Source organism: Ptiloglossa arizonensis, chromosome 10, assembly GCF_051014685.1.
Source record: "Ptiloglossa arizonensis isolate GNS036 chromosome 10, iyPtiAriz1_principal, whole genome shotgun sequence".
Lineage (NCBI taxonomy): Eukaryota > Metazoa > Arthropoda > Insecta > Hymenoptera > Colletidae > Ptiloglossa > Ptiloglossa arizonensis.
In genome coordinates, this window is record NC_135057.1 from 4,507,930 (window position 1) to 4,532,133 (window position 24,204).

Genomic DNA, 24,204 nt, shown 5'->3' on the forward strand with positions numbered 1-24,204 from the left:
TCAGTGTTTCTCAATGTCTACACTCTGGACGAAAATCGTTCACAGAACGTTTCCATTTTATTTGTACTTTAGTAAAATCGTAAGAATCACAGGTCGCGTCGTGTACGAATGGTAAACATTTGAATTGCAGAAATTTCACAGGGCAATGTAGAAAAAATATTCAAAAGTACACGCAAGATGGAAATTACGAAGAAATGTCGTTAAATTCGCAGATGGAATTTTTGCGTTGCAAAATGAACGAATTCTGTATTCGAATAAAAACTTATTTCGTTGGGCTCATAATCGCAATTAAAGGCGCGGAGAATTGTCATTCGTTTTCTTTTCTTTTTTTTTTTTTTTGTTTTTTGTTTTGAGAATCACTGCTTTATACAACATCGCGTTGCACTGGCGTAACCGATCGCGCAGTCGTTGCTTCCGCTATATAAAACCTTCTCAGAGGTTGTTGACGTAACACGCCACTATAATTCGACGACGTAATTTATTTGAGGTTTTCATACATTTTCTTATGCGACCAATGTTCCGGGTAGCATTATATACTTTCAACAAAAACGACAAACGCGCGCCAGAAATTTCAATCGAATTACTTATCGCGTTAGAAAGTCTCACAGTTATACATATTTCACGGGGATCTCTAAAGTATAAACCGGACTGGAATTTTGTTACAATCTTTTTACTTTATATTATCGTCCATGTTTGCGCAGAGCGATCGATAGATTCGATATATTTATTTTTACGATCGTAGAATTAATTTAATAAAACGTACATTGTTTCATTTTGTCAGCTTTACAGATTGACGAGGGTTTCTCGTGCTTTGCTTTTACACGATTATCAAATTGCATGTATGACCTAAATTAATTTTCAGATAAGTGTAGGGTACTCCATTTGCTAATTACAATCGTCGAACTTACGTGACTTGTAAACCATAGAATTGTACGATACAAACGAAACGAATCGATATTTAAATTATTCGAAAATGATAACATAGGTTTATCGATAATGCTAAAAACTTAACACGTGCCAGACACATTACAGACCTAAAACATTATTAATCTCTGGTCTCTTTTAATTACGTCTCGTTACAATAAACTTACAACTTCGTCATATCCCTGCTAAATTTTGTTCAGTAGTCGGTCTAAAAAACGCAATATCTTTCCATTTCAATTTTGTAGTATTTTGAAACAGTTTAAAAAAAATATATATATATTATTGTTCAATAAGTTGTTCGGTGCATATATATATATATATATATATATATATATATATATATATATATATATAATTGGACGATATAGATATATATTATATATAAATGCGTGATTCTTCCAAATCCGAAGCATAGACACTGCTCGAGTTCATTCAATCACAGAATTAATACGTTTATGTTATTCGAGGTAACGCAACAAGGAAGTGGTTAAGATACAAGCCTACTAACAACCTACAAATTCCCATAAAATTCAATTAAAATTTAGTAGCATCCAGTGCATTATTATTTCATAGCATAACGCGTAATACTCGGTTTTACCTTCGTGTTGATACCTAATAATCGTTTTTAAACATGAACAATTTCAATCGTTTTATTCAAGTATTTGCATCGAATGCATTAATAGTTTCTAATTACCATCGTGCCTTGCAACGTTATGTAATTAGCTGTAACTATGTGAGTTATTACGAAAATAATAACTTTTTTTTCTACTTTCTATATGTATACACAGTAAGCAATTATAATCAATCTTTGAATATCACAAATCAATATGGTCGTAATTTTTATTTTTTGTTACACTGTGCTACGATAGAATAGCAGTATATATTTCTTAATGCTCTTTTTTACAATGTCGATGCCAATCATCGTTTATTTCTGTGTAAAAAGAACAACTACAATTGTCCTTACTCGATTGCGATGCATACGAGATATATTACTCCACTCTTCGTAAAAATATTTCTGTTGTCTGACACTAATTTCTAAATAGGCTTAGCAAGTATTAACTATATGCACTGATAACTATAGAAGTGGCATAGGTCAATATTTATTAATATTTCTTATTCTCCGTATTATTATTTTTATTATTATTATTAGTAGTAGTAGTAGTAGTAGTAGTAGTACTACTACTACTACTACTACTACTACTACTACTACTACTACTACTATTATTATTACATAAATCGGTGTAACAAAAATTAAGCGATCAATTTTTCACTTTCGTAATTATTGGTATTGCAAAATATTACGATGAAAAAGCAAAGCATCCGACCAGTTTACGTAGGGGTACTCTTTGTCGGCATACTAACTAGCAGAAAATTAGTAACGGTGATAGCCAAAGGGTTAGATAACAACCGTTAGAACCGATCGTAAATACGTAAGAACGCAGCGGCGTGAACAGCGAGAATTAAAAATTCCTCGACGAGCCACGCGTTGTTATAATTGCATCTACCGGAACGGTGCATGCGTTGCGCAGCGCAGCTGCATACAATTTCCAATAGAAGAGCAGTTATACAATGAAACGTCGGGATGTAACGGTTCGCTAATGTTCGGGTCGATCGAAGCTTCCACCAAGAGACTCGTTGCGAGATATTGTCGACGTAACTAATTGGATTTGTCTATGATCGTGTTTCTCGCGAAGGAAAAATTGGATCGCAATTGCCAACGATCCATGGATCGTTTCAACTCTAAATTCATGGGGTACAAACAAAATGACCCTGCTGGCTGAAGGCGTTGTAATAATAAGCTACTAGCTTGTTCGATAAGTTTTGTCATTCGATGGAACTTATCGAACAGTATAGTACTAGGTCGCTCGATAAGTTTTATCGAACGACGAAACTTGGCGAACAACCTATTATAGTAATCTACTTGGAACCTTGTGTACTTTCAGCTTGAATTTCGAATAAATTGCCAAAAACGAAACGTGTAATGCTTATTGGCAACTCGTGTCATTGATATTTAATGTTTGCTCAGATGAAACGCATATACTTACACTTTTTACCTTTTTTCGATCATTGTTAAATGAATCCCACTTTATCCGTTGACCATTAAAATCGACGGTAATCCACCGTGCGTGTATTTCGTGAATAAAAGCCGACTATGTAATTATTATCTTGCTTGTTAGAAATTACGGAGCAGCTAGATAAACAACGATTTAACCCATTGCGGACGGTATCTCGATACAACAAACAACCAACATACTTTTACCATTTTGGATGCACACCGGGAAACTCTCCGTCAAACTCGTCGCCACAAATCAACAAAGATAGATTACCGTAATACGTATGTAGCAATTCATTAAATTTAAGTCGAATTTAATAACGAATAACGTTCATCGTTCTTGTGAACAGTTTTTGTAATTCTATTCAAATTAATGTACCCTCTATCTGTGGTATAATTCGAACAAAATTATAAAAACTATTACGAGAATCTAAAGAACTAAAATAAAATTTATACGTCGGATAAAATCATTTTTATACAGACCTTATTTTTCTGTGTTTCCTTAACTGTTCGGGTTCCAAAATGTCCGTCCGCAAATGGTTAAGATCGAACGATACTCTGCCATAAGTTCTGTCAGAAGTGTATCGAGTTACTGTCCGAAAAAATAAGAAACATTATCGTTTTTAATTAACCGAAATTAATTTGCACGATTAATAGCATCCAAAATGGCAAGCTTTTGTAGCAGAGCATACTCGAAGGTTATTTTAAAAGCTACTGCTACTTTTGTCGGAGCGTTCCTCTGACCACTCAAATTTTTATAAGGGATCCGTGTTCTCCAGCACACAGTCTATAATCAAGCGGATGAATAATTCGGTCTTCGGCCGAAATGAACTCTGGAAAACATTGTTCCGTAACCACTCTTGAACCGGTAACTCCGATTTTAACGATTTTCTCATAAAAATAAAAGGACACATTCATGGAACACTTCCAAGAAAATAATCACTGATCTTTCGATGAACCAGATCTGAATCTCCAATCTGTTTAAAATATGCAGCCAGCTATAAAATTTTTCATACAAATTTAAATACCCTGACAGAGGAACAGTTTCTCGAATAATCTTAAAAAACCGTATACACCATGATGGCGGCCAATTAGTCATTGTTTGGAAGCATCGTTGCAGCAGCGTAATTCTTCTTTCGTTGTCGATCGTGCAAATAAAGTTCGAGTAGCTGAAAACAATAATATTTCTTATTTTATAAACAATGGCTAAATACTCGTGACAGAACTCACGGTAGGGTTAGATAATTTCTATACTTGTATTCCGCGAAAAAATCCCTACCACTCTTTGTATCTTCTACACGGCCATCGTTCCTAAAAAAAAAAAAAAAAAATGTACATCCATGAAAACCCTCTCGATCCATAGTCTTCTCCCCGTTTGATCGTCGAGAAAAAAAGTTCTCCACCCTCTCGTATCGATAAACAATCAACGGTCCCGATTGTTCAACATTACGCGAGACACTACCGTTACAAATGGCGGTGCACTGGACGAACAGCGATTTCGGAACGAAATGAACGCGAGGGCAGCTCCATTAGAGTCTTTCGATTTTCCGTTTCGTGTCACTGCAACGCGGATGTACACAAAGCGAACGCATCTCATAAATAATGTATGAATACGCAGTCATTGGCGCGGTTACTTTTCCTAGTACCGCTGGTGATAACGTTATCTCCTTTTCCGGAAAGAATACGCAGACATCCGTGTCTCGATTGCATGGAAATCTGGTGTACGTACTGTTGACGGTTTGGTGTCGCGATTCGGCAGACCAAAAGGCGCCACGTAACCCCTCACTTATACAGAGAAACCGTGTGTGCCCAGCACGCGTTCTCACCGTGGCAGCTGCTGTGTGCCGCGTTTCCATTAACATTTTACAATCGTGACGTTATACAATGCGCCGCTTACATCACCGGCTCGCGAACAAATACAAGGCTGCACCTTGCCTCACCTCGCCTTTACTTCGTCATATTGCCGCTACCCGTTATTCATAATCGCTTCTAAAGCCAGGGCCGTTTAATTTAATTGACGATTACATCGACTTGGGCCTTGCGTGACACGCTTTCGCAAGCACGTCGAGCTTCCGACTAGTATCTCGGCGTTGGTGCACGAAAAATGGAAACGTGGAAATCCAAGAACAACGTCCATGACACTCTTGCGCTTGGCTTGCGACCGTTCGATCCGTTTCACACTTGGAATTATTTTGTCGGTGAGCGAATGTTTGGGAACGAATAAAGGGGTCGAATACTCGAGTATTTTTGTACAAATTGGCAAATACTCGGGTATCTTAAATACATTTATTGGTATTTACAATATGGTATTTACAAATGGTTCGAGCAATGCGGATATTAGCGGTGTATTTAAAATACTGAATTACGTCGGACGGTTATCGGGACGAGTGTAGTAAATCGATGATTGTTAGAAGATGATCGATAGTAAACGTATACAAATACAATAGCTTGTATAATATCGCATATTTTTCGTCGTGGCGGTTTGGAGTAATTCGCAGCTCGAAAATGTAAACGCGTTCATTTTTCTTTATCGGAATACGAATATTGTGTATAACGTTCTAAATGAAAATATGGTTCAAGGAAGAGCGACACGATTAAAATAGTCAATTTGTAGATGATGGTACACCGTTCGAATTATATTTGTCAAGTATCTGAAAGTACACGAATGTTTAAATATAGAAGAATTTGACAAGTAGCCGCAGCTTTAGTTCTCACTCTCAATTACCAAACACCGAAAAACAAATTCTGTTCTGGCCTCGTTCGTAACCGACATGAATTGTTATTGATCACAGAAGACCTACAGTTTCAGGTGGGATATTTGCACCATCGAATTGACCAATAGCATACAAGAGTTCCTAGACGGTTAACCATCCAAGCACTGACCGCGTCCAGCATAGCTTTACTTCGTCGATGACCTAGATAGCTCAATTGGTAGAGCCTAGTCATTCGATCAATGAAAGATACAAGATCGAACATCGGTCCAGTATCGCTTCTCGGCTTAATTGTTTTTTTTTTCTTTTCTTTTTTTAATTAAAAACCTCGATCCGATCGAAACGACCAATATTTACTCGTGAAATAAAGTAAACAATTTACTTTAACATTCGGGTTTGTTTCGCCCTAGATTGCTAGCAGCGAACTCGTCGATAAGACAAATCTTTTTTTTTTTTTTTTTTTTATTACAATTTTGAGATACGAAACTCGTGTTCGTTTCTTTACGATTAGTTTTCGCACTGGTTCGAACGTTAAATTCTCTCTGTAAACCGTTAAATCGTACATTGTATTTAATCATTTGTACACTTCTAATATTAATTTTAAATTATAAAAATTTTCGAATACATTTGTGCATATACATGTATAATATTTATTTCTTCGGTAAAAGGGTAATAATTATCTTCTTATGTTCTTCCAAAATTAATTAATGATTCTAAATGAATAATTTGAACAATGGAATTATACCTGATTATTTTTGTAATTGTAGCGTTGTTAATTTTCGTTTCTTATAAGGAAGGTTTATTTGAGGAAAATATCGTTAATAGAGAACTTTACACGTGTCTATACGTTTCCGTATGTTCCTAGATTTTATTATGTTCGTTTGACCAAGTTACGGACAGGGCAGCCATTTTCGAATGTTACGTTTAGGGAGAAGGAATGTATCGACGGCCTGGATAGCTCGAAATAGACCGAAGCAGTGATCTAGTACATGTAAAATGTAGTGTAAAGTTCGAAATATTCTTGTACTAGACACTTGAGCCAAGTACTCGAATATATTCATTGTTCCGATTCGAGTTATTCGACCGTGCGAGCTTGTCGAGTATTCGAACATCTCCGAGGCTAGTCAGAAATCGTGATGTAACCGAAAACAATTGTGCAAAGGAGTCTGTAAAGAAACGCCTATTCCGACGAGATGAGCTCGTTGAAAACTGTGTCGCAACCGCCTTCGTTGAGGTATGGTTGGAGAGCAAAGCGATAAATGTTTGCTTTTTGGGTTCATTCTTAATTCAAGGGTTCCGCGTGGTGGCCTCGATAGTATAAAGAGAAGCGTAATTTTTGGTCCTTGCGTTTACAATTTGCTCGAGGTCTTAGGATCTTCGGCCCGTACGTAACAAAAACCATAAATCGCTCGCTGTCTGTCCGACAGAAGGCAACGCGGTTGACGCAATCGAAAGGCAAATTTGAAAGACCTTGTGAAAAAGTCTGTTGCGTTAGTCCTCTGACGAAAGAGCGCGAAGCAATTAAAACTTGGACTTTTCCGCAGTAGAAAGAACATTTCTCTCCTGATATTTCATTTTTTTTTTTTTTTTTTTTAAATTTTTTAGTTCCTCGAAAGTTGCGAGGACACGAACACGATTAAAAGATTGATAAAAGCTTCGAGATAAATTTCTCCTATTTATATCCGATGGAAGAAAATTTTTCATCGGATAACGAGATTGCCCGCAACATTTCATTACCTTACCGATGGATCGTTATTCAGAAATGGACAAATTTCTCAAATCGAACGACGATTAAACGACACATTCGTTTCCAGGTTTTGTAATATTCGTTATCGAATAACAATCCATCAGGAGCCTAAATTGTTAACGAAACGTAAATTTAGAGAGTAAGTAAATTTCTACAAATTTTTCGTAGATCAGTAACACTTCCGGATGACGAATAATTATTTTTTCCAATATTCGTGATTTATTGTGAAACTGCGATCAAGTATTCTCGATGAATGAAATATCTATGTTATCGTGTCGAAGGTTGGAATAATTGTGCACGAAACGTTTGTTCGACTTCGATAGATGTTCAAGCATTTCAAAAGTAATGATCGATCGACACCGGGCTCGATTTCGTAAAGAACGCACCGTGCCCTTATTAAACTAATGGGACTCGAGTTTCGAAATCGTGTCAGGTTTCGACATGCGAGATGAACGGCCGGACGAACAAAGTTTCAAAAGTAGCCAAGATTTCGTGAGCTCCCTTATCGACCCGTTTTGTAAACCCCTAGCTTGTGTGCACTGGCTTCAAAGAAACTTCTCCTATGCATGTAGATGATCCACTTCCGACTGGTAGAATGCAATTGGATGCGCAAGCTGACTGGCGATGAATTTCCATCCTTAAAAGGTCAACTTTAATGAATAAAAAACGTAAAAATACTAGCTTGACCACAATTATCGATATCGATTTGCAATAATTTTCAAGTGAAAAAAATTATCACGAAATATAATTCCGTGTTTAAGAAATTCGTGCGAACGTAGCACTTAAAAACATGTCGAATTTACAAACTTAAATGTTTTCAATTGTACATTTTACAGGTTTACATAATTATATTTGTTCCGAAAGTTTCTGAAAACATACAAGTTGTTACGTTAATGAAAATATCTTATTCAAGTAAGATTGATAATTAGTAATCATTCGGTTAGAATATCGACAAGTGTACATTTTAGTACGTTTATTTTTACTTTGTTTCAAAAAATAAAATACATTTGTGCATTGACTCCACGTGTCTCGTTCAAAAATTTTCATAAAACCATACCAGGATATAAGTGTTCCGTAAATATATTACGAGATGAAAAAGCTTCGACGAAAAAAGTTTGAGAAACACGGATGTATTTCTCAACAATAATCACTGTGCATAGTCGTGTATAGCTACAACGATAGTACAATAGTTTCCAGTGACGAATGAAAGATAAACAATTTTTCGTACGATAAAATATTTCACAACGAACAAACGTCGCGAAGAAATCGTTGCATACACATTGGTTTTATTCGTCACCTTTTATTCGAATAAAACGTTGCCGTCCCTGATTATAAAATACGTGTCAACGTAGCCATTTACGTCAAATCAATTACATTGCTCGACACGGTGAAAATTGTATGCAAAAAGAAAAAAAAAAGTAAATGTCCAGCATTGCGCAAAAATATCGGCTAACGTCTTATATATTTAATTCCACCGTTGCTGGACGCTTGACGTTCATTCTTTGCAGGGACATCGATCAAGTGGAATTTCTGGAGTACGTACCCATTTATATTTCTTAACCGTTTTCGCGAGATAGGATCTCGTGTCTTTGGAATAATCGATTAATTATCCACGAGTCTCGTACGCCAGGGACAAACGCGTTTCGACTTTGTTTCGTGGTATTTGATCGATCAGCCGCGAGTTCGGTCCCTAATTAGAGTAATTAAGCCTGTCGTTGGAGAAAAACACCGCACCGCGAGTATTCCGTAGCCGGATGCAATTGTGCAGAGCCTTGAACGTCGATCGTGATCAGCATGGAACGATGAAGATTCACGACCTTGCGATTACTGCACTTTTTTTTTTTTTTCTCCATAATCTAAACAAATTGAATCGTTCGTTAGAAATTTACTATTTGCACGTGTCCCGCCAGTAGCACCAACGATGATTCACGGCAATGATTTCGTGGTCTTTCTTCCCAATATAGATTTCTTCGGATCCGAGGATTATCGACTTCTGATCGTCATCTCGCAATAAGCGATAATCAAGAGCAAGGTGCTCGATTATTCGGAATACGTTTTGCAACAGTTTAAGCGCTTTCGCTATCGGTGAAAAGTTAACAGATCAACACCTTAACGTGCACGTTTCTTCGACTTTGCCGATACAAAATGATCATTTTTTTGCCTTACCAAAATTGTTTCCTTGGTGAACAATAATGAGATTTTTCTTTTAATTTGTTTAATTTACAGAGACGTAACTTGTACTATAATAGAGAGAACAATGCCGTGTACAAAATGAAGACAAATTATTCTTGTTAGAAATTAATAGTTAACGACTGAAGTGAGTGAATCGCTAATAGAAAACGTATGCGAGATACAAGTTTCCGCATTTTGCATATTAATTAACGCGTAAAATTTTGCTCTCTTGTGTATTCTATTACCGTATATCGATGCTGATTGTGTATCTTTTTCAACGATAAATTCTAATAGCACTCTGTCAGGTACGTTATTGCATTCGACGTTTTCCAGATAACAGAGCAGCTTTGATTATTCATGGTGCTCTCCAAATAAAAAATATGTCAAACTGTGACATAATCAAACCGTGAAATACTAATATGACTCTAAGATTGAGATCCCAACTCTTCCAAAATAAAACTTACATTTTTTTCTATACTAAACGTTGATATCGTCTTTTGTCGTAAATACGTTCTCGGTCTCTATGCAACGATAAAGGTCGCGAGAGTTTCAGTGGGAACTGAAAAAGACCGGTGCCATAATCCGAAAGAATACAGGAATGGCGAACAAGCGAAGTATTTGACCGTGGGTTCCGGATATTTATACTGTCTGCTCGCCGCGGATATCCGTATTAACCGGTCAATGCTAACGTACAATTATCTAGCACAATGGCAGATATTGTTCGCGTTATTGAGAACGTGACCACATGAATCGTGTTCCTTAAAGGGATCTGCGTAAGAACTAGTTTCACGAGTACGCTGTACGTACAGCTGGCCACCATTTCTACGCTGAGATTAGAACAGAAGAAATTTTGCATTGGGTGCAATTAGTACGATTCGTGAAACAGTTCATCCAAACGTTTCGATTCCAAAGGATGTGAGTTATGTTAAAGTTCTAATTCGAAAGGTTTTCAACGGCTGAAAACAAAATTGAAGAAATAAGATGGAAGTCGAAGAGAGAAAAATTTCTTTTTCATCTTGATCGTACCTAGGAACTTCTTGTCGAGGTAGCCCAACAGATTTATTTAAAGAAGTTTCAGTGGCAGTATTTTCTAGAATTAACATCTAGTCGAAAACCAGTACATTTCTCTTTGGATAAAAGTCGAGTTTCAGCCGACTAATATACATACCAACATTTATATTAGTTCGGAGATGAAACCATCATTCGACTAATCCTCAAAGTCGAATCAATTGAACGTTCAATTGAGAAGACACCTTTTTGCTTCTGTCAAGGAAGCTTTTACTAGAGAAACATTTTTACGATAATTATAGAACTGTCAGTGATGAATGAAGCGACCTAATTGAATTGAAAAATCTTCCATTGTTCACCTCAATTGGCTATACATCGATACGAACATACCGAAGATTCTTTATCGCTATTTCATAGAACTGCTTTCAATCTTACGTAGTTGCAACAACCATTCCTCTAAGTTGAAATAAAGAAACTTCATCTTCGATCTGACGAAACAACAGTGTCATCGTTTAAATCGAACCGTCCTTAAGAAATTACCATGCTTTGAATAACATTTGTATTTACATTTAAAATTCTGTGTTTCTTCTAAAAAATTATTTAGACGGCACAAAAAAATGATAACGATAAAATTTCTCTTAACCAACGTCGATTGTTTTCGCATCAACAAAAGATACCAATTCATGATTCGATACAAAATATCATTTATAAATGCACAATTGTAAAATTATTCTCAAGCAAACCTTCTGTGTTGTTAAGCACTGTTATTTATATTTATTAATTTTCGAATTCGTATGTTTTCCCGAAGAGGGCTCTACAAGACTGAAACGTTGAAGCGAAGAAAACATTGTTTAGCTCTTACTACCAATAATTCAAAAATTCTCTATTTCAAACTCTATTGATATATTCTAATACTACCTACTTTAAAGAAGCAATCGTAGAGCAAAACAATACTTTGATTTTTTGTCAATGCAATCCCCATTGTTACACTTTATTGGGTCGTTGCGCATACAGTGGACCGATTTCACAAACGCTTAAAGTTTTTCACAATTTAACAACTGAAAAGTGCTGCTGGATCGCACTTATCACGTACACCGATTTAAAGTTTGGTACTCGAATATACCGCGCCGATTGTATTTAAAAACTAAACAAAAATCGATGAAAGTTAAACTCGAGCGTCCATTTTTCTCGTACAAATTTAAATTACAATTCAACGCACAGTGCGAACAATTTCCGTTAAGAAATACGGAGCTTCAAAATGAACCACGTAACTGACCCCAGAAAGTGATACCTACGCTATACATTTTTTTAAATAAAGGCACACGTTCGTTTCACATCGATCAAATTGTATCGAATCCCCCGATTCGCATTTCGTTCTTGGTAAAAGTGTATCGGTTTAAAATTTTGTTAAGAACTGAACCATTTGACCCGCAACAACCCCTGGCACGTGTTGTATTATACTTCGTTCGATAGTATTTGCAACATTGATCGCGGGAAAGTAACGAGTTGCGGTTCTAAAAATCAACTTACCTCGCGCGAAGTGTGAATTCGTCCTTCCTCCTAAACGATTTCCTAATTCCCGAGCCCAGGTGTACGAGTGGCGTAGTGACGCAACAGTTTTGCTGAATTTCAGGCGTTGACCGTGGGCGACAAAGGTTGCGAGGCACTACTACAAGCACACCTTGGATTAGAAGGTACCGGAGCGGCGAGCGGTGTCGCAGGCGTGGTGGAAGCACCTGGAGGTCGTCGCTATCTCCTGTTGGAGGGCCACCACGGTGACCTGCACGCCTACGTAAGGGCGCGCAGGAGATTGCGGGAACCCGAGGCGAGGCGGCTCTTCCGGCAGGCGGCCAGGGCCGTGGCTACGTGCCACGAGTACGGAGTTGTGTTACGAGACCTGAAGCTCAGGAAATTTGTCTTCGCCGACGAAGCAAGGTAAGAAGAGTATTATCGAGCTCGAAGGAACTACCTGCTCCTGCCATAAGTTCCGTTACGAATAGGTGTCTGCCTGGTGTCGTGTCGCAAGCACCGAGCCGTCTTTTAAAAAGATACGTAACATCGTTTCCGAACCAATCGGGACTTATTTCAGCATTCGACGATTGTGCCGGTTACGATATTAATCTGGATGTTCGAATCAAAGAGAGCAACAAGTACAGAAATTTGATTCTTTTACGTGTAAATAAGTAGCGAAGTTAACGTACCACAGAGAATTTTCTCGTCACTGATTAGTTCAACTGTGAAACGATTAATAACGATACGAAGGTAGCGGCATTGTTCAAAATGGTAATTTTTTGCAGCGACGATGAATCCATTTCAGATACCGTTGCTTTTCACTTGTTAGTTATTTTTGCAAATAAATTCTGAGTAGTTAAAAATTATATTTCTTATTTTTTTTTTTTTTTTTAAATAAGACACACTTGTAACGGAACTTACGATCAGACTGAATAGAGATATTCGGAAATTAACGGTCAGACGGCCCCGAAAAGCATTAATTTGATTTCATTACCATCGAATAGTAATTTCGCTGCATAATCGTTGTCACGATTCAAGAATTTATTACAGCGAGACACTTTTATTGGATTTCATGGACGTAACGCTTTATCGTACAATAAGTCATGTCATTATTAGGGCCCATAAACGTAATGATTTCTTTTACGATGAGTCGTACGTACGACGTCGTGTAACAGATTATAGAACAACCCCTTTCACTTTACAGTTATCGTTCAATGGTCGTATCAACGATTATTACAGAAATTATTGTACAAAAGATCGTTACGTCTGCAACTATTAGCCACTATACGTTACGACATACCGCAGGTTTGATAAACTACAGGTTAGAACGAGTGTGACCGTTTATCGATCAATTGGAAATATTCTCTATACGATTTCAGCTTTGAAACGGAAATGTTTCGTAAAATGAAGCAAGGAAATCCACAATTGTCTAAAAGTCTTCAGCGTTATAGTCTGCAGATGTAGGGCTCTCGAGGAGGTTACCTTCTAGTTAAATGAAAAACAGAAATGGTATCGCACTTGTGATACCACAATTTATTTTTTTCATTCCACCGAAAATCATGATCGAAGATCAATTTGTTTAAATTTCCTTACGAAAAGTCACGTAACCTATATATGGGTCAGAGGAATACTATGTTCGATAGCCAAAGTACAGATTCCAAATTTTATACCAATCGAATATTTTGCGAAGAAATCCCTGCATCATCACGTCCATCATCGAAACACGATTCTCACTCTTTGCTTTATTATATCACTAGTCCACTGTAATAGTGAATGATTTAAAATCTCCGACGTTTCGTACATCCCTCGATACGGAATAAATTTATAATGTCGATTCATCGTTAGTATGTGTTTCAGTGTAATTTTCTGTACAGAGTGATAAGAAAGTGCAGTTTTGTACGCGATAATATAATGTAGTTTGAATGGACTGCTCGAAACAATAAGTGAACAATACCGTATACAAATATAGTAATACAATTTTATCAAAAGTATAACTAAACCGTTGATATTAGTGTTGAGTTGCTTTATGAAAGTTATTGAGGCAAATTCTTGGGAAGTTCAAAATTGTTTGAGAACTTTCGATAAAGAACCGAAAACATGAAAATATTTTTAAAAACCTCCTTCTCCTAAAATTGCACGCTAGTGCTCTAACTTACAATTTCAATTAAACATCGGATACAGTGTTCCCTGAAAGTTATTCGTCTGCAAGTTTAACGTGTCGAGAAAATAATCCCGCACAAATTTCGTGATGTTAAAGTTTAGAAAAAACGAGCGCAGATTGATTTTAAGCTATATTTTCGTTTCCCGATAAGTTACGGAGCAAGCTATCAATTCGAAGGAATCGCTGCACGGTGTAACACACAAAAAGTAAGAGAATATTAGAGTGACAAACTAGCTGCTAATTTGACGTGACTGTTAATGATACGATACGCTCACGTATGGTTTGTGGCATTCTTCAAGCGAGTGAGAGGACTCGTGTTACAGAGCCATGGAAAACCAGTTCGTATTCGTTTCATTTCCATATTCGCCTGTAATTCTTTTGCACTATCGAGTACGGGAGGTATCTTGAAAAAGAAGTGCTTCCACACCTACATAAATTAACTTCCCCTTCACTCAACAGACCACAATATAACCCTCCTACGTTCAATGAATTCCGTTCTATTTTCTGGTTTTATTTCCGTCCGATCATTTAACGCAATTATCAGTTCGAAAGGTTGTTGTTACCATTACATACCAAATAGAAGTTTTATTTATGTTCTTATTGTAATCGTTCTCAAATCGAGAACGACCAGACTCCTCTTTTTAGCTCTTTAATTCGCGATAATAATTTAAACAGATCAACAATATTTTCACTGATCGTAATCAGTCCGTTCCGCAGCCGTCGAATTATAAATAATGTTTCACGTCTCGTACAGTCAGAAACAGAACTGATTTATCGAAACACCGGTTTCTTTTTTTACGATTTCTCAACCGCAGATCTTTTCCCTGTTCTGTTTAAGTGTTCAGTTACGATAATTTCCGGTTTTAATATTTATACATCGACGGTCTCCGCGCATTCTTCCATTTACAGTTTGCAATGTTGACAAATGAAACCTACCACGGCAAATATTTATCATGAAATTGAAATTTTAACGTTGAGAACCATTCTGTATCGAAATGGTACAGTGTCTTCCAATACCCTAGGATTTTATCCTAGTCTAATATGCTAATCATCCTCTACATTTTTAACATAATTCCATTCGGTCGGTTCGATGGACCGTCCCTGCGAGATGTATTTCAAGTACTGTTAGGTGCTGAAAAAACTGTCCTGAATGAAATGCTACGCGCATACGTGCGAACATTACTCTCGAAAATCTCTACCGACATTAAGAACTCTTTCTCACGAGCACACAGGAGAGTCAGCTGTTTCAGCAATTGTATATTAGGCTTCTGTATGTCCGTGTGAAAGAACCCTTTCTCTCGATACCGTGTCTATTAGAGAGTTTTGCTCTCGCTAACAACTGTCGAGAGTAGAACTAATTAAATGGACACGCAACGTAATACAACACACACGACTAAGCGAAGTCTACGAAAGAACGTCATCTTTTGGCCAGTGTTGACTTTTATATTTCTTCCTAACGAACAACCACCGAGCCAAGAATAATGATAGTTCTCTCTGACTCTCGGTAGTACGTACAAATAATAAGATATTCTCAAATTTACCAAAACTTGTTCAAAATATGAGGATTCTTTGAACCCACATTGGTAAGATTCGAACACTCTCCAAAATTGAAAGAATACACCATATATCGTTACGAGAATCGCTAAAATCTATTCCGAGACGATCGAAACATCCAACGCAGTTACCCACAAGCCATTCCGTTTCGTATTAATAATCGTACAAAGTGTAACAAAGTCATCGTGGTTATCTCGAAACGAGAACGACGACAACAGTCATACGAAGTAGTCTAGAAGCTGATTCACGCTATCCGTCAGGCAACTGCTTCTCGAGGCATTCTTGAAAAGGACCGTCAGAGGGAATGGTAACGAATAGTGTACGTACCTTCGTGTAAAACCTCCATCTACTAGGAATATTCCGAAATCAACATCCGATTGGCTGATAAAAAATAAACCAATTGCCATAACGACACTACGTATTGGTTGTGGCAATCGGTAAAGTATTATCTTGCTAAACGCCGTCCTGCAGTTCATTTTGTTCAACTGTGCACGAGTAGCGATTGTGTAAACATGGACCCTGTCATCATCACTCCCACTGTGTGTGAGGTTCGTAGAGCGATCTGTTTCCTAGAAGACAACAAAAGACAACGCCGCCGAGATACATCGTCGATTGTGTCGTGTGTACGGTGATAACGTTATGAGTGACAGTTCCGTGAGGGTTCATCGTTTCCCTGTACGTGCAGCTTCGCACTGTGGCTCGCACAAAAGCTTCACTCGACCATTCCAAGTGGAAGATTTTCAATCACCCCCTTATAGCTCGGACTTGGCGGCGCCAAGCGATTAACATCTCTTCGGCAAAATGTCTGGCTGACTACTCGATGCAACGAAACCAACGAACAACTCATAGAGTCAATAATTGACTGGGTTGGGACTTTGGTAGCGCTGTTCTTTAACAAAGGGTTGCAAAAACTTGTGTCACGATGCAACAAGGCTCTGATTAAAGTAACGACTATGCGGCCAAGTTGTTTCTTTACATAACTACATTGGTTATCACTAGTTTACATAATTACATTTCATTATGTACGTAATCAAATTGTTTACTTCTATTAGCAGTCAATCGAAGGCTGATTTTGGAATAGCCATTGTATGTGAATATTGGGTTGTTCGGAAAGTCGTTTCGTTTTCCGAAATGGAGAATATATAATTTAATAAAATGTTTATACGCTCTAAAAAAATCGTGTTTCTTTTTCACCAAAAAAAAAAACGAAATGACTTTCCGAACAATCCAATATAAGACAGTTCTGTCTGTCTGACTGTTACCGCACCATGGAAAAAGGGTGCAGGATGAAATTCAAAGTATATCTGTAGGGCAGTTAAATTTATCACGGGGCACGACATCGCACAGTTATTCCCAAGGGGAATTGTGGAAAGTGCTAACAATAAAATAGAGGATATATCTCACGTATCACGTGACGTTATTTTTATAACAAACACGCACGTGACAACAGTTGCAAAATAAATTTAAACATTTTTTTTGTTCTGTACACATTTTCTATAGAATCAATGATACAAAGATGAACAGCAGGACTTTATTTATACTCCAGAAAAAAATACAAATAACGTTGTATATTAGGGGGAAAAAAAGTGTAATACGATAATTCTTATGTTGGACAACGTCTGATGATTCAGTTAAAAAGTAGTAACTCGCGCTTAAATGAAACGGAATCCTTCCCACCACTATTATTGTTTCCGTTAATGAAATTGAAATTTTTACATTTGTCATTGTGTCTTCTTTATAATATTAGTAACGGATTAGAAAAAATGAACCAAGCACTTTATCTGAATTATTTTCAATTTTACATAATAGAATATTTTTCAAAAATAATTCGTATAACGTATCCTTAAAAATAATTTAAATGAAATGGTGTTTGAATTCATTTTCATTGGAAGAACATCGTCAATAATAATTGTACAGAAACAATAATTTGTAAATAAAAATAATTTGATAATTATTTTAAAAAAAAATTTACTACCGAACTGATAAATAATTCTAGCTTTAATTGAACTAATTAAAAATATTTTACCGTTTCAATTGGAAATTGTTCAAACATCCCACAACTTTTATAATAGACTAAATTACATCGTTGTCGTATCGTCGAGATCTTATCTCATATCTTTGTTGCGTGCAATATTTTTTTTTTACAGAAGAGTTTATTTTCTCTATTTTTAACGTTGAATGATTACATTAATATGTTACGTAATAATATTTTATTAATAGCACATCTATTATTCTAATAAATATACTACAGACTTCACAACAAAGATATTATTAATATTTTATTGCAATCATTATAGATACATTTATGATAATTATAATAATAATGGTATTTAAACAAAATGTGCTTCATTTTTTTTAATTTTAAAAATATTGGAACGAAACACGAAGAGTTAAACACTTCTTTAAATGTGAAATGTATTGAATCCATGTATGCAAAAACGAATAACGCCTCGATACAATTCAATACCTCGACAAAATGCTCGGGAATTGATACATTACAAACTACTAATCATCGGTCGTGCCTAAGTTGTATTCGACGAATAATATCGATCCAGCCGAAAATCTACGGTTCAAACCCCCCACGTCGCATCACGGTTGGGATAACGCATTCGAAATGAATTCATGGAACGAGCGGATCGCGCCACACCGTGCCACGCCACGTCAAACTATTTCGCTAGGCGTGTTCGCGGCCGAACGTGACTTATTCGCGCGATACACGACGCACCTACGTGTCCGTAGCAGCAGTGAGAAAACTCCCCCGGTGTGTTGTGTGCGGAGACTCGAGGGCAACGGAGCAGGCAACCGGGCAAAATCAAGAAAGTAAACGTGCAAAAGATCGAGGGAGCTCCGCCGCGCTCAACAGGCGTGCTTGCGTGCGTGGCGTGCGCAGTGTGTCGTGTGCGGCGCGACGCTGACGCGATAAAAGCCGGGAGAACGAACGAGAGACCGAGAAACTCGCGAACGTATGTGAACACGAGCGCGCGAGCGCGCGTGCGCGTTATGTGTCGGTCGGGCCGCTGCGCTGGTTGGCCAATCGTGCCTTGCGCTCGCATTCCTGCCGCTCGGTGAACTGCTCCCGCGCGTAGAATAACGAGAAGCGAGAAGGAAAGATCATCGAGATATAGGTAAGGAGGCAGAGGGGAGGACAGAGAATGTTGCGAGCCAGAAAAGCATATTGGTTCATCGGCTGGGGAGATTTTGAAATGCTGGTATAATTAGGAAACGCGTGGTTCGTTCCACCTCCCAGAACCCGAGTCCAGACGTCTCTCCCTGCGATTGCGTTAGAGTACGCGGCGCATTTTCATTGACCCCGGTGGTTGCTGTTGCTGCTGCTGCTGCTGCTGCTGCAAAGGCGGCGAAATGTCGAATATTTTCCAAAGCCTCGTAACGATTTACCATTGAATTGTTGATAAAGCACCGCGTCTCGAAGACAGCTGGTTTTGTTGCTAAATCTTGAGAACGACCGGCTGTCCTTCAAATTGATTAGAAATAGCTGAATGTACCGGTAACGGACCCGGTTCGAACAGCGATCGAGGAGACTTTATTTTTGGGTTGTTTCGTTTAAACACGTTGACCAAACGAATGCTACCAAGCCTGTCGTTCAAGATTCAATTTACGCAGTTTCGTGTCAATCGTTCGTTACAAATATGATTATAATGGTTGCGACGCGCAACGCGATACGTAACTATCCTACTGTCTTGCGGCAATCACGCTTATGCAAATATCCTTGTGCGCGCTCCTCTGGCACGGATTTGCACCGGTCTTTTTTCCTATTACGAATATTTTTCCACAGTTTCTTATCGGTGTATTCGTATCGACGATACTTGGGTCGAAATTTAGGCAAACTTCGGAACAATTTTATCGTGTTTCAATCAGCAAGATTTGTGTTACGGCGTAACGATATAAAAATCCATTGAAATAGCGAAACGTTCGACGAAGAAAAGGGCAATTTATTGTAATAGCTTCAATAGTTCTATTTAGTTAAATTCTAAGAATCTTCGAACAATACAGTAAGAAAACATGTGGTCCAAATCACCATCGAGTAAAAAGGGTCACACCTGACCATCCACACGATTCGCCGACGCTCGTGCGAGTTCTGAGAGAAACTCAGAATTTTGAGAAAAATGCTAATCGATGATCGATACGCCTTTCGGTCATCAAAATGCTATACAAAGTGTAACAAACTCCAGAAAGACTCGACCAACAACCATCGTATCCGGAAGACGTACTGCCTGTCAATTTTGTACGGTTCGAACCTCATTTGTCTGGAACGTTTACACCGAAGTTGATTCTACTTAAACTCGACCGATTTATTTTAATATTCGCTCGAGATTAATTTCTCGACTCGAAGCGAAGCGAAATCAGAGAAGAGGATCTTTCGTTGAATTGCTCCAGAGCAACAACCATTACTTCGCTTCGCATCGACGCAACAGTTTGGTTTCTCGCGCGTCTTCGTTCTGGTAACGACGTCATCTTCAAATATTATTCAATACGCCTGTTTCATCGAGTAGGTTGCATTTTCCTTGTTCCATTTGGCCCGCGTTTATTACCGCCGTCGCAATCCGCGCGCGGGACGCAATATAACGCGTCGAGTCTAAGCTCGGCGTGTTCCTTTTGAAACCATTTCGTCCGCAGCCATTGCCATCTACTTGCTCGCGATGACGCGAGCAGATACGCAGCAATATCCTTATAAGTGAAGATCTTTGTCTCTTGATAATGCTTCGACGTGTTTCTACAGCGACAACGAGATTCTCTCTCTCTCTCTCTCTTTCTCTCGCGCGCGCGCGTGCACATGCGTCTAATTCTGACGTGTACAACGAGGCGATAAAATTCATTGGCATCAAGGTTCTTGACACTCGAGTTCCTCTATCCCTCGAGTCTGGACCAATCGATCAGTCGATAACACCGGACCAGAATTCATTTCCATTAAAGTCCTCCGGCGCTTTTGTTGCACCTCCTTCCGTTCCTCCGACTGGCGAACCGATCGATTGATCGAATCAACGATTTCCCGGATGTGCCTTTTTATAGAGTTCAAGTGTCTCGGCAAACTACCCGATACAAAAGGGACGCATACATCGTCCACCCCAGGAGGAATAATTTCTTTCGGTCGGAAGTCCTTTAAGCTCGGGTTTACCGGTTGGCAGCGGTGGCGATACGCTCCGATTCGAAATCGACTGAAATTTCAATGAACGTCGAGACGATGAAATAATTCGAAACTACATTGCAAACATCAACTTCCGATCGATAGACTGAAATATTAAGGAGTCTGTGGCAACGCCACTGGTAGAACGAGATCAATTCGAATCTATGGGGGAAGATTGATGAAACGTAGAAAGTGTTTTCGAACTAAGTGATCGAACTCGAAGAATACGTTTTACTTGTTATTACGTTTAAAAAAAATTCATGTAAACGAGTATCAATGGCAGCAAGTTAACCGATCGACATATTTCTGACTCTTCTTTGTACTTCGATCGTCGATTTAAATTCTAGAGTAAAATTAAACTGTGGAAACTTTTTGATAGACTCCTGATGTAACCAATCAGATTGGACACTTCGAAAAAGTAGGATGGAGTACTTTTACACAATTTTATCGTTTGAGAAGGAAATACTGATCTTTCGAATGTTCTTAAGAGAAGAATTAAAAAATTCAGTATTAAGTTATTCGTATTGAATGATTACGTAGAATGATTACACTTTGAACGATTAATAAGATCGCAGCATGCAATGCGTTATCCCTTTCATCGCTATGAAAGTTTAGACTCGAGATTGTTGAGAGAAGTGTAGGTAATTAGTCTTCTTCGCATCAAGAAATTCAATTACTTCGCATTAATACACATCGTGGCGATCGCGTAAAAAAATAATACGATTTATCATCGTGCAGCACACGGTATTATCTTCATCCTTGAACCTCTCTCCATAAAATATGCTCTCTCGCAAATTTTGAACACAAATCTCGAGACGTTTCGTGACATTTTATAAAAGACTGACCTAAACCTTTTTATGCCGAACATATGCTAAAAGTCATCTATTTATTGTAACATATTCGCTACTACACGTCACGCACGCGTCTATCTCGTGAGAAACCAATATCGTGTATGTACGACAGTGATGATTTATTATCTTACGTACGAATAAATAAACGAAGTATCTATTACAAACCAGTGTCACATCGTGCGTGATATTATAGAAAATATTCGGTTGATCTGTTTAATAAATTTTAGTTATTTACTGTAGAGTATAATTATTTATTTTACACTTGAGCAATCATTTACCTCAATTGCTAGTGTTCCCACGAAGAAACAATACCATGTCGATAAAACACACGTTGATTGTTGATCAAAGGAATAACAAAACCTCTCGAAATCTAGAGATATCGTAGAAATCATAGATTTTATTTTTTCACAATTATTTTAACCTGGATCAGGTTACCCAATTTATTTAATTCATTAATTCACGTAAACAAGTGAGAATTTTAAACTTACAATGCTCATGAAGCATTAATTCGATTATACACCGACAACCTTGTAATGCAAATATATCGAACTGTGAATAAACAATGATTCATATTCACAGATTCCTCGCAAATTTAGCGAAGCTGTTTCTCAGATTTAACATACTGTATAGATGCTCAGTAGTGTATAAATCGATCGATTCGGTTAAAATTCCATTTTTTTTTTTCTCCGCGGGGGAAATTTAAAAAATTGAATACCGTAAGGTTGAATCGTAAACGATCGTGTACGTAATTTTCGAACAAATTTTCCCGGCGCTTGATCGACATATTTCTATACTATTTCGATTACTATAACGCAAAAAAAAATGCAAATTTTGTTGCTTCGAATACTGCGGAGACCCGTGATACGAGATCGATATAAGAAAAGACGCCGGGAAAGGTAAGAAAATCGATCTAAAAGAATACGGAGGGAAATCGTTATAAAAGAAGTCGAAGGGGGAGGTAACGAAAACGAAGGGGAAGAACCCAATCCCCGGAATGGGATGGGAGGAACAACCGGAAAAGACGGAAGAATCTGGCAAAAGAATAATACGAAACGATACGGTTGTTTCTCAACCGCTCTCGAATATACGAGTCCCTCGAGGAAATCACCGCGCTAGAATTCACCGTCGGGGTTCTTGAACCCACTGGCTGTCGTAGGAGTCGTTTGCTTACGAGTGAAAGTTTGCGAAGAAAGCTGCGCCGGCGGCTATCCCTGGCTCGTCTCGTGCATCCGAAGCGGAGAGCGTGCCATCGAAGCGAGCGAAACCGGGTTCCTTCTCGGAAACGATAACTCGAGGCCGTTGACACTCGCACGGGTTTTCAAGATCGTGTGGCACAGCGAGAGGCTCTCTCTTCCTTTTCTCTTCTCCTCGGCTCGGTGAATCGACGAAAGCGACAGAGGTGGGAGGGCCCTACGGAAAATACTAGTCGATCGTATCATCCTTTCTGACTCTTGACACATTGAACGCCACTCTGGTCCCCGGTCACCGTCGCTTCAAAGTTACAACGCTTACGACACTTGAACTCCGATACTTCTAAACGTTTGAATAGCATCACACTTGTTAGCGATACTGTAAAATGACAAGTACCTTGACAAGTTATCGAACATTTCGACATTTTGCATTACGATTCGAACAAATTTCGAAGACATCATCAAGCGTGGAAAACTGGCGCGACGGTTAACGATAGCGGTCTTCACTTGGAAACGAGTATTCGAATACGTTGACTGTACGGAGCAAGTCGCACAATACCCCGCGACAGGAATTTCCAAACTTTACGGAAGACGACCTCTCCACTGAAGAAAAGAAATATTTCTGCGATCAAGATCCGTAAATACAACTCTCGTTTGTCTCGTGTTCATTTTAATCGATTCTAAACGAATACTGTTCTATTCGTTTCGATCGATTGAATCTTTGAGTCGTTGAATGTCGACAATTATTTTAAGAGAGCCCCTGACTGTATTAAACGTTCGCATTGATAAAGAAATATTTACAACGTTATGCATATATTACAAATACGTTGTGTGATACGATGCAAAGAATTGCGAAAATACAGATAACATTTGTATAATCTCCTCAAAGTAAAATTTACGAAAGGGAACGTTCATTAAATCGTAATGGTGTATTTAAACTGTCGCGAGAAAATATACACCTATATTTACTTGTTAAACTCCAATGACCGATGTATTAGCAGAGAGACAGGTTTAAGTTATCCACATTTTTCTATATTGGAAATTTGTTAGCCGTGTTTGGATACAAGCGCATACAATGGTACACGTAATTGCTTCAAGAGTGAAAATAATTATATTTATTAATAACATTAAATTATAGAAAAAATCGAGTGCACTTATTAGCACAGTAATATAACTTA

The 24,204-nt window shown here is 38.1% G+C and overlaps 1 protein-coding gene across 1 annotated transcript in view; it reads left to right on the plus strand.

Annotated features, from left to right (window-relative positions):
* Window positions 1-24,204, plus strand: part of Trbl (tribbles pseudokinase 2) — a 53,149-nt gene that overhangs the window by 7,904 nt on the left and 21,041 nt on the right. Inside the window, exon 3 of the mRNA XM_076322209.1 lies at window positions 12,249-12,550. Coding sequence (XP_076178324.1) covers window positions 12,249-12,550 — 302 coding nt within the window. The remainder of the gene's footprint in view (window positions 1-12,248; window positions 12,551-24,204) is intronic.